Raw genomic sequence first — 20,630 nt, 5'->3', positions numbered from 1 at the left:
CTCTGTGCTTTGCCTTTCTTGTAGCTCTCCAGGAGATCTCTGGTTTGCCACTGTGGGCAAAATAGGATGCTGGGCTACATGAACCATTAGCCTACTTCAGCAGAACTGTTCTTATGTTGTTAACTATAAATCTCTATCAGCCCTCCTGTCTCTTACATTAGCGAATTCATGCCCTGGAATCTACAACCTGCCTCCCGAAATTGTTTTCCCCAGGCTTATAGATGTGGAAATGTAGGGTGTGTGTGTGTGTTGGGGGGAATAGACAGGAAAGGATGAGTGCAAAACAACATCCCAATGGGAGAATTTCCTGATTCAGGTATGCTCTGGTGTATATGAAATGAATGTAGACTACTTGGTGAATGTATTGGTATCTAAAGCATGATGGAAGCTGACCCATCAGTACTGTATAATGTATAGTGTATGCAGAAATGCAAGTTGATTCTGTAGTGTGTGGCGCAGGAACTTATGGATCCTGCTCTGTCATTCTGCACCATCATCTTGTAACCTGTTATATTTATTGCTGTAGAGATTGGCAGGTCACTTTCTGCAGTTTCACAGTGGTGACATTGTTGGCAACTCTTCCCATCTCATTTCTGTGGTACGCTTCCTGCCGAAACATAAATACAGACCTTTTCTAACTTGTAGGCTCAGATTGGTTCAGAGATTACTCAATTCTTGAACATTTTTTAAAAAAGGAAAAGTATTTTGTTTTAAGTGTTGCAAATTACAAGAAGTGAAAAAGAGGTGCCGCTGTTGTGTGCGGTACAGAGGTCGTGTGAATTGGGACACTTGTACCTAAAGAGGTTAGAGCCACTTGCTAAGTGCAGTAATGAAAGAGTCCTGGCACTATTGCCCCACGGTATTGCACTGCTGCTAAGAAATTGTTACCAGAACTGCTCTTATTAAAGGGGGAAATTAGCTTTAGCAGTCTGTAACTTAAAATTAGCGCAGATCTTAACCTATGTTTACGGAGGTCCCGATCCCAGACACTCTAGTGAGAAAGAGGCAGACTACAAATAGGTTCCAAACATGTGTATTTCACTAATAGTGTGGCGTAAGCCTGAACTTGCACATACACACAAGAAAGCATACAAGATCTAGGAGATAGAGTCAGAAATATAGAGACTTTCGCATTAGCTGGTTCCCAACGATGGTGGGGAATACTCACTTATCCTGAAGCGAAGCAGAGACACAACAGCGAGGTGGCCCAATGCCAGCACTGGGACCACAGACGGACAGCGAGGGGTTCTGGATAGGAATGGCCTAAGCACCGAGTGGTCTGGGAGACCAGCTTAAGTACCCCAAAACGTACCCTGGGGCTGGTGCTGTACTTGGTGGTTCCCACAGATTAAAACAAAGGTTCTAATGGGTTACTGAATGGCTTAGATGGGCCACTTTGGTAATCTGATTGTGATAAGTGACACCTCAGGAAGAGGGGACAAAAGAGGGAGGGGGAAATCCGAGTGGGCTGAATGGATGTTCCAGCGGACAGGGCTTGTCCTGATGTCATCAGCTCTGGAATGCGGAGGTTTCTTTGAGATGCATTCTCTAAGTGCTTGGGATGGTCGGCACTTAGTTCCTTCTCCTGGGCAGCTCCTAAGATATGCAGAGCGGGGCGAGGTACTCTCGCTGTGGACGTGGTGTGCCCGCTTCGCCGAAATGGCTTCCCAAAGCAGTCTTTTCCTCTGGGTCTTCTGGCTGCCTGAGAACATGGATGCCAGCTGGGCATAGCTGGGGCTGGATAGCAGGCTGCCCGGTAGCGAGGGCAAGCTCGGGGACTGACCTGCGGGAGGCTCCAGGCGGGAACTGACCAGGGAGCGCCTAGCCAGGCTCGCTGGAGGTTTCCCCGGCAGGCGCCCGGCTGCTAGCAGCGGCTTGGGCCCATATGAGGCAGGCTTCCATGGAGACAAGGGAGACAGCACACAAAAATACAGTCCAAAGCAGGGAACAGGCACGGTCCGTGGCAGATGGCTATACAGGCACGGGGCACACTTGTAATAAAGTCCAAACATACACTGGGAAATCCAGATACAGGTCAGGGCAGGGTTGCCCAGAAAAAGAGTCCTTTGTGCAGTTAACCAAACATGGAGTCAGTAAACTGCACAGTCTATTGCAACAGCAAGGCAATTAACACGCAGGCAGGAAACTGACACGTGTACCAGAACACACGCGTGCAGGGCAGTCTTTGGTGCAGCAGTAAGACAGCAACGCAGGAAACTTTAACACAGTTCATGGCAGGCCTTAAAGCAGGAGAGGGGGCCCACTTGGCAACAAAATAGCTGCCAAATCTCTGTTAAAATCTGTTCTAACAGATGATGAACTTCTTCAGTCTTCAAGATTACCAACATGCTACAGATCATTGTGTCTTCCTGTGGTATGGGATCTTATGCTAATATGCAAGGAACCTTTTACCTGTACCAGAAGCTTAAACAATGAGCCACTTTATAAAAACATAATTCTGTATTTTGGAAAGGCATTGAGAATAGACACTTTAAAATGCTACACCTGTAGCTATCTTCCTTCCCTCCCTGGACTTTGTTTTTTGTAGTTACATAGTGTGCAGTGATTTTAAAATGTGTATCGATGCCCCATTGAAAAGACAGGAGCCTTCTGCTGAATTTCTTATCTGCCAGATGTCTGTCCATAGTACAGGGACCCCGCCAGAAGGGAAAAAGAGTAGCAAACAGAATACTAGATAGTATAATTTATTTTCAAATCAACTTTCAGGATCCCACCTTACTAAATCTCAGCAGCCGATGGCTATCGAATCCCAGTGGGATTCGATGGCTATCGAATCCCAGTCTTGTCTCATCTAAAATTTACCAGTCGTATCATGTGATCTTTGGAGATGCACAAAGAAATTGCTTCAGGATTGGTTTCATATTGTTTCAAGGAAATGTTTACTTTTTTTTGTAACGCTAGCAAATTATTTCAGCTAGTTGCTGAATTAATTATTGATGATAGTAAATTTTAGTAACTTATTAGTATACTAGAATAAACGTCTGCTGATTTGAAATGTCAAGGAAGAGCTCCATTATCATAATATAATATTCTGAGAGATTTTTAAAAAGAAAATTCTAATTTTGATAATGTCTTTTTAGTAGCTTTACAACAGGGGTTGGGATCCAAATGGCTGCACGTGGAAAAATCTGAGTGTGCTGGATACTTTAAAGTGCAAAAGAAGTATATTGTCTGGAACAGGTTTTGAGCAAAGCTGGCAATACTGCTTATAGCCATATGTCATAGGCAAGACAAGGATACCACCTTATAATTATCAAAGCATCAATAGACAGGTGCGTCTTCTAGGATAAGGGTGATACCATATTCTTGAGGAGGAAAAATCAGTTGCAAACAGTGAGCAGGAATCATACTTACTATTTTCACACAATGAGGTAGGCCAGAAAGGTCTAAGGCAGAAAGATCTGATGATCATTACAAACAATCTATATAACTCCTATTGTATTTTTTATTTCTCAGACTTCCTTAGGAGACAAATGACTTACCGTCAGGGCTTGTCCACCAATTTTAAGATTTTGGTGGTTTTTTTTTACTACCCCTATTAATCTTCAGATTTATCTTTCTGTTTGAAAGATAAATCTGAAGATTAATAGGGGTAAATCTGTTCTCCAAAGGGAGAAATTTTTGTGCAGATTAGAACATGGCTGCAAAAATATATATAGGACTTTGTCACAATTACCCCATGTTTGTTCTTGTTTTTCTTTCTGCTAACCTTGAATGCACCCACAATAGATTTTCAGCTGACATGACCAAAGTAAAAAGCAACTTTTAATAAGAACTTAATAATTTCCTTCCCAAAATTTATTTTTGTATTAGACATGGGACTTGAACCTATGATTCCATTCCACTAATGGCAAAGACTTTTTCTAGTAGAAGAAAGTCCCTTGTGGTAGAGAGCCACTGTGCCATTAGCAGAATGAAATCAAAGGATTAAACCCAATCCCATATCCAGCAAAGACTCCAAAATATTAATTTCTTAAGTAGATTATTTGGACTATCGTAAGCATATTGACAATTACTAGCTGATTGTGTCAGATATGATGAGTGGGTGCAAACATTCCAGAATGCCTGGAATATGCCGAGAGGAGATATAAAATTGAAACAAGTAGGGGCTCTGAAGATAACATATAGAGCTTATTTATTTATTTAAAACATTTCTATGCTGTCTTTCTGCCTAAATAAGGTCCCCAAGATGACAAATATCAAAATATTAAAACATTTCAACAGCATTTAAAATATATATAAAATAATTCAATGAAACATATAAATACACAAACATCAAAAACAGGAAGGAGGACCAATGCTGCATTGGGGATATGCTAAGCAAAAAAAAAAAGATTTTTACCCACTTGTAGTACACAATGTTAGAGGGAGACAAGCAGATCTTCTTGGGGAGGAAGTCATGACATTTTGGCACCACAACCAAGAATGCCCTTTGCCAGGCCCATCTAGCCTCCAATGGTGGGCCACCTGAAGCAGGGCCTGGCAAAGGCCATTCTTGGTTGTGGTGCCAAAATGTCATGACTTCCTCCCCAAGAAGATCTGCTTGTCTCCCTCTAACATTGTGTTCTAGATGACTGGAGTGGACAAATAGGTTTATATGGGAGAAGGTGGTCATTAAGATATGCTGGCCCAAACCATATAGGGCTTTAAAGTGTCAATGCCAGCATGTTGAATTGAGCCTGGAAATTGGGAGCCAGTGTAGATGGTCCAAGGTTGGAGTGATACAGAGTGGACATTCTGGTTGCAGCATTCCGCATCAATTGTTTCTGAACAGTCTTCAAGGGCAGCTCCAGATAGCCTGCATTGCAGTTATTTAATCTAGATGTTACCAGGACATGCACCACGGTGGCCAGATCCTTCCTATCCAGAAAGGGCTCCAGCAAGTTCACCAGCTGAAGCTGGTGAAAGACAACCCTGGCCACATTGCCACCAGTTTATCTAACAGGAGGCCTGGATCCAGCAGCATCCCCAAGCTATGAATCTGTTCCTGTATAGGAAGTGCTACCCCATCCAGAACAGGAGATATCACATTTTCTGGATCAGAAGGCACTGTACATCATGAAAAGGGAGAGATGGGGTAATATGGAATCTGGCCAGGAGACAGGCTGGAAAAAGAAAATGAAATATGATAGAAATTAGGCTGAAAAACAGAGGCCAGAAGAATGGTAGAGAGGAGAACAAAGCAGTTAAGGAGAAAGAATGACAGAGGTAAATACCTTAAGTGAGGCCCTGAAACTGAAGGGGCTGTGCGTTGTTGGCAGGAGAGAAAAGGCAAAGTGAGGAGGGTGTGGCCAAGGACCCTAGGATGCGCAAGGGTGTTAGACACTTTTCTTGTAAGGCAAATTTTTTAAGTTATAGCTTGAACTGTCAGTGAAGCAATGCAACCTTGATAACTGATAGGGAAAAAAATGGCCAAGAAACGGGATGTTTGATGGATTTCAGACATACTGACTGAACTTGTTGGTCAATGCTTTGATTGCAGATTTCTAATGTATAAATAGATGACTTATGTAGCAGTAGGTACTTAAATTTCATTCACTTTACATGAAGTACTTTGTTCTTATTTACTTTTTACTAAAATGATTTATGTGAGCAGCTTGCAAGGCTTTATAAGCTGTACAAGTAATCAAAAATGAAAACAAGTGAACAGTTGAGCCAACAAAAGTTACTAACATGTGAACATAAATAGATTTGTGTAGCTGTGTACTCCCCTAACAAATCAAGAATCGTTTACTTCAATGTGCTAGTCATTCTACCGAACACAAAAGTGGCAGGGCCCCTGTACTGATTAACTTGCATTTCTACAGTTTTGATTCAGTTCTATGTGAAAATGGTGACTTGTAAGATGACCCTACTATTAAAAGCCCTGTAGGCCCCAAGGGATTGCAATAGTTAATGCAAATTCAGAGGATTGTTTTTCATCCTAAACAGAGGAAAGTTACTTTCCTTATAATTTTCAGCAAGAAAACTAATGTAGTCGCTTGAAACTATTTATTGGGCATCTATTGTGTTTGCACTTCCTCAAAATGGTATTTGGATGGACTTTTTCTGGCTTTTGTATTTTCAATGGGTGGTCTTCTATATCAGTTGTTTTTTTCCGTGGGATGTACTACAAGCTTGCGTGCATTTCACAGAGAATGCTAGCAAGATCAAGCTTTAATATCATGGCCTAAGCAATCTGCAGCCCTCCCCCTATCTTTTTAAGTTTTATAACATCTTGTGAGATGAAGAGTTCTAGTGAGCTCAAAAGCTTGCACAATGTTTTGTGTCCGTTTGGTTGGTTCTAAGAAAAGGTATTAAAATAGAGAAGTGGAGAATGATTTAAATCACTGTGGGTTTCCCATGGGGAGTAGGTAGGTAAGTGAAATAAATAAATAATTTTTCTATTTCCAATAAGCAGACTTGTTGAAACGCAAGTAGCAGACCTTTTTTTGGTAGTACTTCAGAAAATTTTCAGCATGCTAACTGGGCATCCACTACTCTTATTTCAAGTTGTTTAAGAAGGCAACATGAGGTTATCTCAGTCTTATCCTTGCAACAATCCCTTTGAGATCTGTTAGGCTGAGAGAGATGCTGAATGGCCTAAGGTTGTTCAGTGAGCTGAATCCAGCTCTCCATGAACCCAAATCAAACATTCTTTCTGCTATACCCTGCTAGCATACTTTTATGCATTGGTCATATTACACATTCTCTGAAAGTGTTGTTATTTAGAAATGATGGGATGAAAAACCCTTAACTGTGCACAGAACGGGGCAGTAATCCTAGGCATTGAGCTCTTGTCTTGAGTACTCTCAATTTCCCCCCCATGAGTGGAGGAGTAGTTTTTGGGAAAAACTGAAATATATGCAATACTAATTTCCTGATCAAAGCTAATTACAGATTTAACAAATAAAATACATCATTTCTAACTTTTTCAGAGTATAAAATGTACAATTTGGCATAGTAATGGAATTTCTTTGTTTTCTATAAGAATAATTACAAGAATTGCATGCCAATACTTGAGAGAAAGAATTGCTATCTGTGCTATGTAGATCTTATTTTTTTGCCATCTGAGAGGTAGGAAAAAGTAAAAGAAAATGAATTCTGTGCTAAATAATATTTGGACAGAAACACTTACCATACAGCAGTATATTTGGATGTTATAACTGGTGTTGTTAGGTTCAGTGATTGTGCTGTCAGAGTAAATACGGGGACAAAGTTGGCATGGTTTATTGCAGGCTCTGGTCCCAGAGCTTGCATGAATGTCGAAAAGTACATTCTTATGAGTAGAGGTGGGCACGAACCGCATTATGAACCTCAAAAACTCACGAAATTGGTGATTGTGCGATTGGGCGATCACGATCCGGTGGTCCATTATTGGCCACGACCAACAAACCAACGTTCGGTAGAGGCCTGGTTCGTTGTGTTCGGCCATGGTTCGGGAAGGCAGACACTCAGGCGCCAACAATCAATTCCCCTGGCTACGGAGGTGGGGGAATGCCTGAGCTCTGCCTGCGCTCCTTCTGTCGCCCTGGAAACCTGAATGGAAGCCCAGCTTTCCTTGATCGGCAGGTCTTCCTTCCAACCACGGAGCTGCAAAGCGGTTACAAGTTGGGAGAAGCCACCCAGGGGAGGGAGGGGGGAAGGGGGTGTCCTGTAGCCACGGGCACTCCAATCTCATCCTTGCAAACCCTGATAGGCAGCTCTGATGGCCAAACACAGACCTCCTGCATTGCTCAATGGGACCTGTGCTTATAAATAGGCGTGGACTCCCAGGCTGGGTTTCACTTTCAGTGAGCAGTGGAGTGGGACAGAGCTCTTGCTTGCCACTTGCTAGCCTTTGGGGAGAGAGAATAATTCAGCTTGGATTTGGGGGATAGGGATCTATCTCCTCTGGTTCCAGGGCTGCTGCCTGGCTCTGGGGCCAAGCTCAGTGGGCACCTCGGCTGAGGGCTCACATTGATTATTGATCAGGGCCTGATCTGTTCAGGACTGTGGGAGTGGTGGGCTAGGGGTCTATTCCCTCCTTCCCTCTGGTGCCAGGGCTGCTGCCAGGCCCTGGGGCCAAGCTCAGTGGGTACCTCGGCTGAGGGCTCACATTAGTGCCTGATCTGTTAAGGTCTGTGGGAGTGGTGGGCTAGGGCTCTAGTCCCTCCCTCCCTCTGGTGCTAGGGCTGCTGCCAGGCCCTAGGGCCAACCTCAGTGGGACCCTTGGGTAAGGACCCGCAGTTGCTGAGAGATCTTCCCCTTCCCCCTCCTCATGATGACACGTCCTCTCCCTCCCATCCTTTCCGTCAAGGCAGGAAGGTGGGTGCTGTCGGCTGCTGTCGCGATTTTCCTAAGTGGGAACCTGAGGTGAGGACACGCAGTTGCTGGGGGATCAGGCCCCATTCTGAATGTCACGTCCTCTCCCACCCACGCCGGGAATACCAGCATGCTCCACTTTGGCCTGGCGGTTGCAGGGGGATCTTCCCACTTTCCCCCCGCATGACACGTCCTCTCCCTCCCATCCTTTCTGGCGAGGCAGGATGGTGGGTACTGTCGGCTGCTGTCGAGATTTTACTCGGTGGGAGCCTCAGGTGAGGACACACAGTTGCTGGGGGATCAGGCCCCCATCTGAATGTTATCTCCCACTAATGCCGGGAATACCAGCGCGTTCCTCTTTGGCCTGGCGGGCGGGCACATGGGGGGTGCCACTGGCGAGCGGCCAGACCCCCCGCCCCCTAAAGGGGAGGAGGCTTGTCGCCGCCTCCCCGTGCTCGCCAGGCCCGGTAACTGCCGTCAGAACCCACCTTCTGTACACTGGGCCAACGTCAACCAGTGGCTCTAATTGTATCGAGTGGGAGTTTCCTGGGGGCCTTGGATTGGAGTGGGTATAACTCCAAGAACCCTTTTGCACTGTTGTCCAAACTTGGATGATGGCTGTAGGAGAGTCCACTACACACTCACTGTGAATATGGGCTGCCTCTTAAGTGCCATGGGGGCTGTTCTGCTCCCCACGAACCGTGAACCGGTTCGGCAGTGGGAAATGTTCATTGTGGTTCACGATTTTGGGTTTGTCATCGGCACCGAACCACGAACCGCTGGTTCGTTAAATTTTTTTGGTTCGTTCCCATGTCTACTTATGAGTAAGAAGTTGTTTAAGGTTAAGGACCTGTCTTATGGGCAAGATTTGCCTCCCAATGCTTGTGAGAGAAGGGTATCATTGTCCGGCATAGGTTGCAAGTCATTGTGATGCATTAAACTGGGTTGAGCTGAGAGCTGCATGTGACCACCAGTGCTGTTCTATTGTTGCTTCATTTTTTTGAAAACAAGCTGAGCCAATACACTATGCTGTGAGGCAGAAAATGTTTTTCTTTTCCCCTCCTCCAATACACCTTCTTACTTTGTAAGCACAGGCAGAAAGGGCTTGAAGTAAATTGCTTCCTTGCTGTATTTTTGGACTTTTTTCCCTCAAAAAAGTATTTTTCATACCTCTTGTTTGACATATTTTATGCATTCAAATGAAATTGTAAAAAGCTTTAAAATTCCATCATCTGTCATACACGTTTCTTGAGAAGGCAACTTTATATTTGGAGGTACTTGTAAGGGGAAGATTGTGCCGTGCTGTGCATAATAAGAGAATCTAAAGGAAGAGGTTACATAACTAATTCAACAATTTTAATGCATGATACCCACAAGCAAAATTTCCTAGATGTAAAGCTGGGGTCTCTGTTTGTGGAACAAGAGAATTATATGAACATCTCTGCTAACCTGATGCTTTTCTTCTTCTAACATTATTTTTATTGTCTATGAGGTAAATTTTGGTCTCTTGAATGAAAGCTATCAGGAAGGCTTAACCTTGCAAGAAAAAAGGTAATATAATCAATTGGAAGAACCAATAAATGAGATCTAAGGACCTCCTTAATATGTCTAAAGTGACTCTTTCTCTACCTGAGCTTTAAATAAACCTGAGACTGCTCCTCTGAAGTGGCATTTTCCCCAAGGTGTAATATCTTAGTTGTCACTATGATTGATGTTTCCTTTGAACAAATGACCCTTTTAAACTAGATGGAACTGAGTGTCTTACAATAGAAGTGCCATGCTTTAGCTTTTGTTTTATGAAGGAAAAATGTTCCTTAAAGAAATTGTAGAATGTTCCAGGACTCATTTGTTTTAGCATAACGATATGACTCACTTTCTGGTGTCTTGTATCAATGGAATCCTGATAGCAGTTAAAACAGAGAGCAATTCATTTAAGACTCACTTGAAGCTTGAGCAAAAGATGGTACTGCATTGGCTAAAATATTCCAGAAATGGCTAACGTTCAGTGAAGTTATTTGCTTTAAAAAAAATTCTTTAAAACCTTATTGTAAGCACTTGCTAGTCATGGGTTTAACTACACTGTAGTAGGGTTATGTAAGAATAATAAAAGAAAGTCTTGTTCTGAAATCTGATCTTCTTCAATTACTTGGGAGATGCTAGATGACTTTTCTGGTCTCTGGGTAAAAAGATATCCAAAAAAGATGAAATTTTTATGAAAAGGATTATTCAGTAACACGTTCTTAAAATTTGTTCTTATTTTGAAAGATATGCCACCTTTCACCGTATTTTGAAGAATATTGAAGATAATGAAGATGGTCTTAACAAGTTCACAAGGAGTTACCAGACATTTGGCATCCACAGATTTGTGGATGGAGGACTCTACTGTAAAGAATGGGCACCTGGGGCAGAAGCAGTTTTTCTCACTGGCGACTTTAGTAAGTACAATTCAACATATTAATTATGTCTCATCCTCACAATTCCTCTGCAAGGTCATTCTGTTTTCATAATTCTAGTTAGCATTTTAGTTCCTTTAGATAAATGACAAAGCTAAATGCGGACTTCTGAGTGGCTGGGAATTCACTGTAGTCTTAAAATCCTGTTTGGAAATAACATTTCTATACTGAGAGGAAAAAGCTTAAGTGAACAATGCCCTCTAAAGTTAAAGTAAGATATGGGTCATTCTTGTATGCAGCATAGACTATGGCCAGTAAAAGCATCATAACTCTAGAAATGAAAAATGTTGATTATTTGTTTGCAAATGAGGGAAAAAATTACACTTTATCTCCATAGAAGTTCTTAAGCTACGGACTTGCAATCATGGTTTTTCCTTTCTTCTAGAATGATACTGATTTTCCCATTGTCCTTTCCTAAAAGATCAGAGTAGTGAGTTTATCTTCACTTTCTGGTAAACTCAGTGGTAAATATTAATAAGCCTCCTCTTCCTCTCTTCTTACTTTGTTAAATGTTTAATGCGCATCCTATGATTATTTTCCTAAGCTTTTTTGTGGTTTTTGGTGACAAATTTAAAGTGGGTTCATGATCTTACTTCTCTAGCAAATGGTTGTGGGAAAGGAGGATTTACTTATTAAGAGTGCACTAATGGTGAAACCACACCTTCCCTCTCCTCATCTGTTGGGATAATGGAAGCAGGTCCCTTTGGTAGTATGACCACACATGCCTGGAAAGCACAGAACTTAGGAACACGCTTCTCCAACTGACCAAGAGACATCTCCAGTGATGTGATTAATATATACTATAGATTACAGTGGGTCATTATTCTGACCTATTGTGACAGACAGAGCCAAATCCGTCCCCTTTATCATATGTGCCAATTACGTTTATACTTTGGTGGTTTGGGGAGAGAGCCATCAATAGCCAATCAGGGCCCTCAGGACCTTTGCAGTTAAAGGAAAATGAACAAACCTATTGGAGGATCGAGAACACTTTCACTATCTCTAAATATTTAATTAATTTCGTTTACCTTGCAGTAATTATTCCATCATCAGCACACCAACTGGGTGACATGAAGTTGTTTGGCTGAATGCTTGGTGGTTCTGCTAGTTTGTGAGCCTTTGAGAAAGTTTTATTACGAAATGCTGGCGATGTCTGTTAGACTCCGCCCTCCAGCAGCTACGAAGCAATAATAAGATTTACCATCTTGAAGAATCCTGGAGTATATATTTTTGTACTTGTAAAAGAAAGAAAAAACCACCAGTGAAAAAACTTTGTACACATTACTCACCTGTAAAGTCTATTTTGAAACATTTCTTCTCCAGTTGAATCTGCAACATTGCACTCTGGATTAAGTCAGAACTTTTAATAGTCTATTCAATACATCCAGCAGTGTTTTGTAATATGATATTTCTGATAGCATATTAATTACTATTTATTATTAGGACCCAAATTTTGTATTTATTCTATTTATTGTATTATAATACTTATTGCACTCTCATAGCACTTTTAGCACTTCTGCACTTTTAAAAAAATAAACAATAAACAAAAATAAATAAATATTTAGAGACAGGGAAAGTGTTCTCTATCCTCCGATAGGTTTGTTCCTTTTCCTTTAACTGCATTGTTCTTGAAGGAGCCCCTTTGTTTGTTTTCGGTCCCTCAGGACCTTTGGCAGGAAAAAGATGGGGGAGGAGCAGAGAAAATGCCTTTAAAGCAACTGTTTTCACACTTAAAACATATTGCACACGGATTGTACATGGACTGTATGTTTGTTCGCTGTAATTTGTGAGACTAGTGTCTGGGAGACCCAGGTTCAAATCCCCACTCTGCCATGGAAGTTTGCTGTGTGATCTTGGGCCAGTCATATACACTCAGCCTAACCTACCTCACAGGGTTGTTGTGAGGATAAAACAGAGGAGAGGAGAATGATGGAAGCAGCTTTGGGACCCCATTGGGGAAGAAAGGTGAGGTATAAATGAAATTAATCCAATGCCTGAAGGTTAGAAGCAGACATCTATGTAATACCTTCGGATCAAGAAAGGTCAACATTGTAAGGTGCAACAAAATAAAAGCTAAGCTCTAAGGCGGTGGTAGCTAAAATTAGATATGCTTATTTTACATATGGCAGAGTTATAAATGGCTGTAAGAACCTGATGTGTGTGTTTGTTTTTCATTCAGTAGATGGTTGACATATTCTAATTCAGATGATCTTACTTAGCATCTTAATTGATTTGCTTTGCAAAAAGAGCATAGCATTTTCAAAAATGTCCAGGTGCCAAAAAAGTCTTTCAGATGAAACTCATTTACTATGTCCATCTTGATTTAAAACAAAATACATTATTGTTGCTATTATCTGAACAGATGTTGACTCAAGTGTTAGCCATATTTTAAAATGTCAGATGTGCAACCACTGCGATGGGTGCCAACATATATTGGTTTTAAAACACATGGAAACCAGAAATGCAAGAATTTTCATTCTCCGTAGATGGAAGAAAAGGACTATACCACTTCTAGAGCCATTTTGATTAAAGATAAAATCTGATTTGGTGTTGATTAGCCCCAACCTTTTATTTTGGAAGTGTAAACTGTTTGCTATGCATGGTGGTGATTGAGAGAACCTGTTACAGGATTTAGTCTAATATTAGATGGTAGTGGAAGGATGTACTACATACATGTGCTGTACCTTAATGCACTGTACCTATATATTTATATAGTCTGTTAGTTCTTAAGTTTCTGATCTGAGACTTACCTTTAATCCTAACCTGCAGCATTGTATATGGGTAGACTTTTCCCCTAATGCATATGCTAGTCTTTTCCCTCTTCCCTGTAAGCTGATCAGAGGCAAAGAAGAACATGGCTTCTGTACCTTCAGTAGCATGTGTAGAAGAGGAAATTTGGGCAAGTTCTGCTTGTCATGCAAAGATTTCCAGTGTTCTTTAAAATATGAAATATATCTCTTCCTCAAATAAAAAATAGCTGTTTTCAGATTCTAATAAAACTTGCTTGTAAGGTATTGGAAATAAATCTTTTAGCTTTCTGAATGAAAAAAAGTATGTCATTTATCCTGTACATCTTATTCGTCATCAAAGAAGAGGATTAATTCTCAAGGGCCAGATAATAGAATAAAAAAACCTAGGGGAATAGAAAAGTGTTGTTCATTTCAGATGGATTTAGTAGTATTCCCAGGACAAATTGGTCTTCAAGCTCTCAAGACTTAAAATCACACTGCTATTGATGTCTTTAATTAATGTTAGATCACTTTTCCCGTCTTTTTCATTTCAATGTGGTTCAAATGCCACAAATGTAGATTATACATCTGTGGGCAGAAATTGTCATTTGTTTTAGTTTTGTACCATGCCTTTGGTACTTTAGAACAAAAGAATAGTACATTTTGCACTTAATATTGAATTTAGGACTTCCCTTGCAATTCATCTGAAAGACCAGTTCTATATGGCAATTAGAATTGAGTTGTATGTGCCAGATTTCTTGAACATCACTTTAGACATTACTGTGGCATGATGTTTTGATCAGGAAAATCAATGCAAGTTGATGCTTTTCATTTTGTGCAATACAGCATTTTCTGAAACAGGCACATGTGAAGTTTCCTTTGAATATTTTTTCTTCAAGATGAGCTTTATTCAGACACTCTGACAATACAATATCTTTGAAGGGCATGAAGACAGCTTGTCACTATTGTTCTCCTCTCCTTTCACACGTGGGCCACGTTTGGGGAGCCTTGAATCAACCTCTAAAATTACCATCACGACTGAATGCAGTTGTAAGGCCTAGTCAAGTCTTACAGGGCAACCAATTCAAATCCCCAGGAATTCAGATCTCATAATAAATTTAATTGCAGGCTTTCCAAATGCAGAGGGAAGAGTGAATGGAGTGTACAAGCATGCAGTTGAGCTGTACTTCTATCCCTTGTAGACAAGCCTCTGCTTGTGGTTTCTGAATGGCTATCAAATAAGAGATTTCTGAATAGTGTATCCAGATAACCTTGGGCAGTTAGTCCCAGAACTGACTTGTTGTGATGGACACAGGGTAAAAATCTGGAATATTTGAGACCCATCTCCTTCCCTGGACTTCCGTGGTTAACTTGGTACCACTTGGCTAAATTCCAAGCCCTCCTGCAACTATCCACATTGATGTGTAGTTCTTCCATTTTGTGCTGGACCATTTTCTTTGTGCTTGCAAATCTTGCTTGGAACTGTCTTTATACTTGCCTTTTAGGCTTTATTCAAGTTCAGTGGGTCTCTAAGGTGCAACTGGACTTGAATCCTGGTCTTCTACTGTAGACCAGCATGACTACCCACCTGAAACTACCTTCTGAGCTTTGTTTTCTATGATCTCCATAGCTTTCGTGCCTGTGTTATAAACCTGTTAAATGTACACATCAGTTTTTCTCAGTGCCACATCTGGGAATGAATAAAGAGGGCCACACATATTGTGTGTTTTAAAGAGAGGTTTTTTGATAGCGCTTGTTAATAGCCTCAATTAAGTCTCAAGTGGGTTTTCTATTGAGTTGGAGGAAGGCTCCCTATGCTGAAGGAACTTCTTCCAGCCTAAGACAGAATACCACTCAATGCTTTTATTTGGAATGACAGATCCAAACTTCTATTTGGTCTATCACCAGCAGTTTTAAAAGGAAGTTATTTTAAGTGTCCTGCATTAAAACAAACCACAACTCTGCTATATCACAGGTTTGATAGAAAAATGTAATCAGATGAGTATTTTATGTTAGAATAATCTAGATAATCTATGTTGTATTCTTTCTCCCTTCAAAAATGTTAGTGTTTCTATTACTATCTACTTCTTGATAATTATTTTAGTGCTGAATAAATTATCTTGGTGAATAAGGTGCAAGCTTTCCTTCCATGTCCTTTGCAACTACATTCTACTGTCAGAGATGTCAGCCGAGGGATCAAGAACAGAAGAATTTTTTGGAGGTTGGGTCAAACTAGATAAAATAGATACTGTAGATTTTGATTAATCTTTAAATTACAGCTTCTGGATGGGACTGCTCAAGAATAGGATAGATTAACCCTCCTATCCTTAGATGGTTTTTCTAATCAACTGCCTTTTAACTCTAATAGGCTAACAACTATCAGTGTGGGATAGTGAAACAATACCAGGGAGTAACTTCCCTTCTTCCTTCAGCAGACTGCTTTAATTTAGCTTTAAAAATCCAAAGGAGACTGTAATCTTTTAGTTTTACCCTCAGTCTGCAGGATTCACCTACTGGGTCTGAGGAAGCCTTACTGGGTCCTGGAGGGACCTGGAGGAGAGAGAGAAAAGGGAGGAATGGAGGCTAAGTCATCAGTATCCTTACATGCTGTCATTCTTCATGTGCCTGGAAGTGATTCATCACATTGCTAGGGGATTCCAGGGACCCTCTAGCATTTGGAAAAAAATTAATTAAATGCCCTAGTATTGGGCATTTTCTGTTCTGTTCTGTTCATCTACGGTCTTCCTGTGCAATCCCACATGGGACTGCACATGCACAGGCATGCTGAACTCAGAGATGTTTATAGCTCAAAACCACTAGGGGGCACCCTCACCTCTCAGCAAGCCTGTGTGGCCGCTTTTTCTGCCAAAAACGGCCTCAAGAGGTGGGATGCTCCCGACATACCCTCAGTTCCTCTTTTACCACTGACTCTGGAGGTTCTTGCTTGTCGTTAGCTCAGCATTGTTGGAAAATGTCAGAGAAGGCCCTGTTTAAGAGGTGCGTCGCCTGTGATTGGAAAATGACCAAATCGGATGGTCACTCTAACTGCCTGTACTGCTTGGGGAAGACCCACAATACACAGGCTTGTAAGCACTGCCGTTCCTTCACCCCAAAGGCCAGAGCAGAGCTGGCGGGGAGATTGCAGGCCTCGTTATGGCAATGGGCCATGGCTGCTACCGACCCACCAACTGTGATGAAGACTCCTACCTCATTGGATACCCAACCTGGTCCTTAGTCCTCTGGTGCTAAAATGCCGTGTTCGCGTTCATCCCCAGCCCATACAGAATCGCGCCCTCCGTCAGTTCCAACCGACCTAACGGCCTGCAGTTCTTCGGCACCAGTGATGCCTACCTCAGATCCGACACCCTCGGAACCAAGGACCCCTTGCGACAGAACACCTTCGGTGCCAACTGTGATTTCGCAACGCTTACCTCGGGCTTGACATGATGCTTCCACTTCAAAGGCTCCAGTCTCCAAAACTCCTCAGAGTAGAACGCCTTCTGTGTCGCTTGCATCTTCGGACCGACGATCTCTTCAGAACCATTGGAGTGAGTCTTCCTCAGTTCTGATGCCTTTGGATCTGACAGCCATCTTGGAACCATTTGCCAGCCTGGAGAAAAAGAAGAAGAAGAAAAGACATCACTCTCTGAAACACGAGAAAGCAATTCATGAGAGTGATCTTCTCTCAGCCCCCTGTTGAACTTCCTGGGGAAATCGGATCCAAGTCCTGTAGCAAGAAGCATCTAGGGTTGGATGATCATTCATCATCCCGTAGTACCCCCCACCCCGTTCTAAGAGTTGGCTGGAGGAAGATGTGATTTTGGTAGAGAAGCCCCCTACTCCATTGGGGTGATCTAGATCACCGTGTCAAGGCTCTTGGTCATCGCATTCGCCCAGAGAATGTAGGGAGCATTCCAGACATCGGGGGAGCCCTTACTCAAATAGGAAGAGTAGCCCTTACTCTAAAGGTTACTGTGCTGGTGAGGAAGCAGCTCTGTACCATCACCACAGAGAGGGCTCCTATTATTCCGAATGGCTGGTTAGAGACTGCTGCAGATCTCCTTTGGTAAGAGCGTACTCCTTCTCTGGCTATAGGTGAACCCCACATAGTTCGGAGATGAGTCTTGAAGGAAGTACCTTACAGCATAGGCCTTCTGATTCACCACCATTTGACTCTCCAGAGGCTGTCATTGGCCCTGCAGAGGATGCCTCGCCAATGGATGATTTCCACGTGTATACAGAGTTGCTGCAGCACGTGGCTAAGGTTCTGGAAGTGGATGTGCTGTCTACAGAACCACAGTTGAAAGACAAAATTCTGCAGCACATCTATTCAGGACCTACTCCTATGGTAGCCTATCCAGTCATCGAGAGCTTTATAGATCTCCTTAACAGTTTGATCCTAAAACTGGCCTCCACTCCCACCACCAATAGTGTCATGTCTGAGGTGAGATCACCTGTTCCAGGCACCAGGCAGGCAGGTGGTTCACTGGTAGAGCAGGCACAGGAAGTCTAGGAGTTCAGCCAAAGGGCAGAGCCAAGGAACAAGTTGTGGGGGGGGGGGAGGCAAGATGGAGAGTCCAGGAGACAGGCCGAGGTCAGAGTCCAATAAGTCAGTTCCAGGCAGGGCAAGGTACAGAGCTACTGCCAACAGGGAGTGATGAACAAAGTTGCTTCCACACTGGGTGCTGCCCAGCATCTGCCTTTTACACTTCTCCTAACTAGGTGCAGGTGTTGTCTCTTCCTGTGATAGCCTTGCCCTGTGCTGTGCCTGTAAGTGAGCACTCTTGTGTCATTCCTACACAGCTGCTTTTGCCTTGTTCTTCCTTCTCTCAGCTGGTTCAGGTTTCTCCTTAGCTCTGTGGGAGTCTTCCTTCACAACAGCCTCCTCAGAGGTTCCTGGCTGCTCTTCCTGGGTTTCCTCTAGAGCTACAGCTGGCTCCAGAGTAGACTCTACTGGCTCCTCCTCTTCATCTTCTGAGGAGGACTCTGGCGTGAGTGGCAGGGTGGCAGAATGAGGCTGGTACACATCAGGGCAATGCTGACTCATGACACCAACCTTTGGAGCTACAGCTGGATCCAGAGTAGACCCTGCTGGCTCATCCAGCTCTTCATCTTCTGAGGAGGACTCTGGGGTGAGTGGCAGGGTGGCAGAGTGAAGCTGGTGCACGTTAGGGCAAGGCTGATTCATGACAAATAAGGTCGAAAATCTTTACAGAACCAAGGACAATCATTCATTCCTATCTTGCATCCTCCGCCTTCATCTCTCATCACCGAGGAGATGCAAGCCAACCCTCAGACCGAGAAAGCAAGAGGATAGATGCTGTAGGGCGAAAGATGTATACCTCAGCCGTGTTCAGTATTAAAATAGCCAACTATGCAGCCATGATGGCAGCTTACCAGTTGCTACTTTGGAATAAAGTTGCCACCTTTGTACCAAAGCTGCCTGAAGACCGGAAAATCTTCCTCAAGGTCATCCAGGAGGAGGCGGTCCGTTTGTCCCGCCATCAAATTAATGCCAGCAGAAATATGGCTGATACTTTGGCAAGGTCCCTTCTCTCTGCAGTCGTCCTGCGGAGATTTGCCTGACTGAGATCCACAGCATTGCCAGCGGAGACCAAAACTAAAGTTGAGGACCTCCTTTTCAAGGGACCTACCCTCTTTTCAGAAAAGACGGATGACTATCTTTCGAAGAAACGTAAGGACCGACTCACTGCCTGCTCGTACGGTGTCCTTCCCCAGCATCAGCAGCAACATTCAACTGGCAGATACCAGTACAGGTCTTTTTTGCGGGGTCGTCAGCACTGTTTCCACCCTTACCAAGGGTACGCCTATCATACCCAGCAGTCGTACCAAAGCCCTCATTCATCTTTTCCTAGGAGGAAACAGAATAATAAGGGCAAACAGGGAGTTCACCAACAGCATCCTAAGGAACAGACCCACTCCCACAAACAATTTTGACAATTACAGGGACCTGATCCTATGTTTGGGGTTGGGCTGAGTTCGTTTTACACTGAATGGTACAATGTTACCTCTGATGTTTGGGTTTTAAAAATAGTTGAAATTGGTTATAAACTTGAGTTTTTGCAGTGACCTTACCTACAACTCCCTGTTTTTACTGATAAAGGGGCCCAACCAGGGGTGTTGAGTGAATTGTCAGCCCTTCTGGAAAAGGAAGCCATTGAAGAGGTTACAGATCAATCCTCATTTTTGGGTTTCTATTCCAATCTGTTTGTAGTGGAGAAAAAGGATGGGGGTTTTGGACCTATTTTGGACCTCTGTAAATTGAATAAATTTATTCAGGTTCGTAAGTTTAAAATGGTGACCTTGCAGGCGGTACTGACACTGCTGCCGTCACAGTCCTGGTTTGCGGTTGTAGACCTGAAGGATGCATACTTTCACGTTTTGATTTTCCCAGAACACAAGACATTCTTACGCTTCATCTATGGGGATCGGATTTTCTAATATAGGGTTCTTCCCTTTGAGTTGTCCACTGCCCCACAAGTTTTCACCAAGGGTGTGGCAGTAGTGATACCCTTTCTGAGAGTCCAGGGGTGTTGTATCTTTCCCTATATAGATGGCCAGTCAGCTGATGATGTAACTAGACAGGTCTCCATTACATTGTCCACCTGCCTAAAATTGGGCTTGTTTGTTAATTAAAAGAAGTCTAAGCTTGATCCTTCCAGGGTTATCCAGTTTATTGGGACCATTATTGATGGTGTGCGAGATGCAGGCTTCTTACCTTCTGAGAGAGCCTTGAAATTAAAAGTGTTGATCCAAAGATTCAAGAGATGTAGATTCTAGTCTGCCCAGATCATTCAAACTTTGTTGGGCTGTATGGCCTCTACCACTGCTGTGGTGCCCCTAGTAAGACTACACATGCGCACCCTGCAGCTTTGGTTTAGCTCTGCTTTCTGTCCTGAGAGGGACCCTCAGTTCAAGAGGTTTAACATGCCCCGACGAGTCCTGAACACTTTAGATTGGAGGATGATGTTGATTGGCGCGTAGTAAGCGTGACTGCACCAGCTTGAGGAGAACCCAGAAAGAGTCCACACCTTGCTTGTCCGGTAAAGGTGTATAATACAATTTATTTACAGGTGGATAAAGAGCAATAAATATACAAGTTATAGTCCAGAGAGACAAAGTG

The 20,630-nt window shown here is 42.8% G+C and overlaps 1 protein-coding gene across 1 annotated transcript in view; it reads left to right on the top strand.

The window, feature by feature from the left end:
* GBE1 (1,4-alpha-glucan branching enzyme 1) overlaps nucleotides 1–20,630 on the top strand; it is a 272,853-nt gene that overhangs the window by 38,660 nt on the left and 213,563 nt on the right. Inside the window, exon 2 of the mRNA XM_054973553.1 lies at nucleotides 10,570–10,739. Coding sequence (XP_054829528.1) covers nucleotides 10,570–10,739 — 170 coding nt within the window. The remainder of the gene's footprint in view (nucleotides 1–10,569; nucleotides 10,740–20,630) is intronic.

The sequence above is a fragment of the Eublepharis macularius genome, chromosome 3 (assembly GCF_028583425.1).
Source record: "Eublepharis macularius isolate TG4126 chromosome 3, MPM_Emac_v1.0, whole genome shotgun sequence".
In the NCBI taxonomy this organism is placed as follows: domain Eukaryota; kingdom Metazoa; phylum Chordata; class Lepidosauria; order Squamata; family Eublepharidae; genus Eublepharis; species Eublepharis macularius.
The sequence above is the reverse complement of the archived record's forward strand: the minus strand, read 5'-3'. Positions and strand labels throughout refer to the sequence as shown.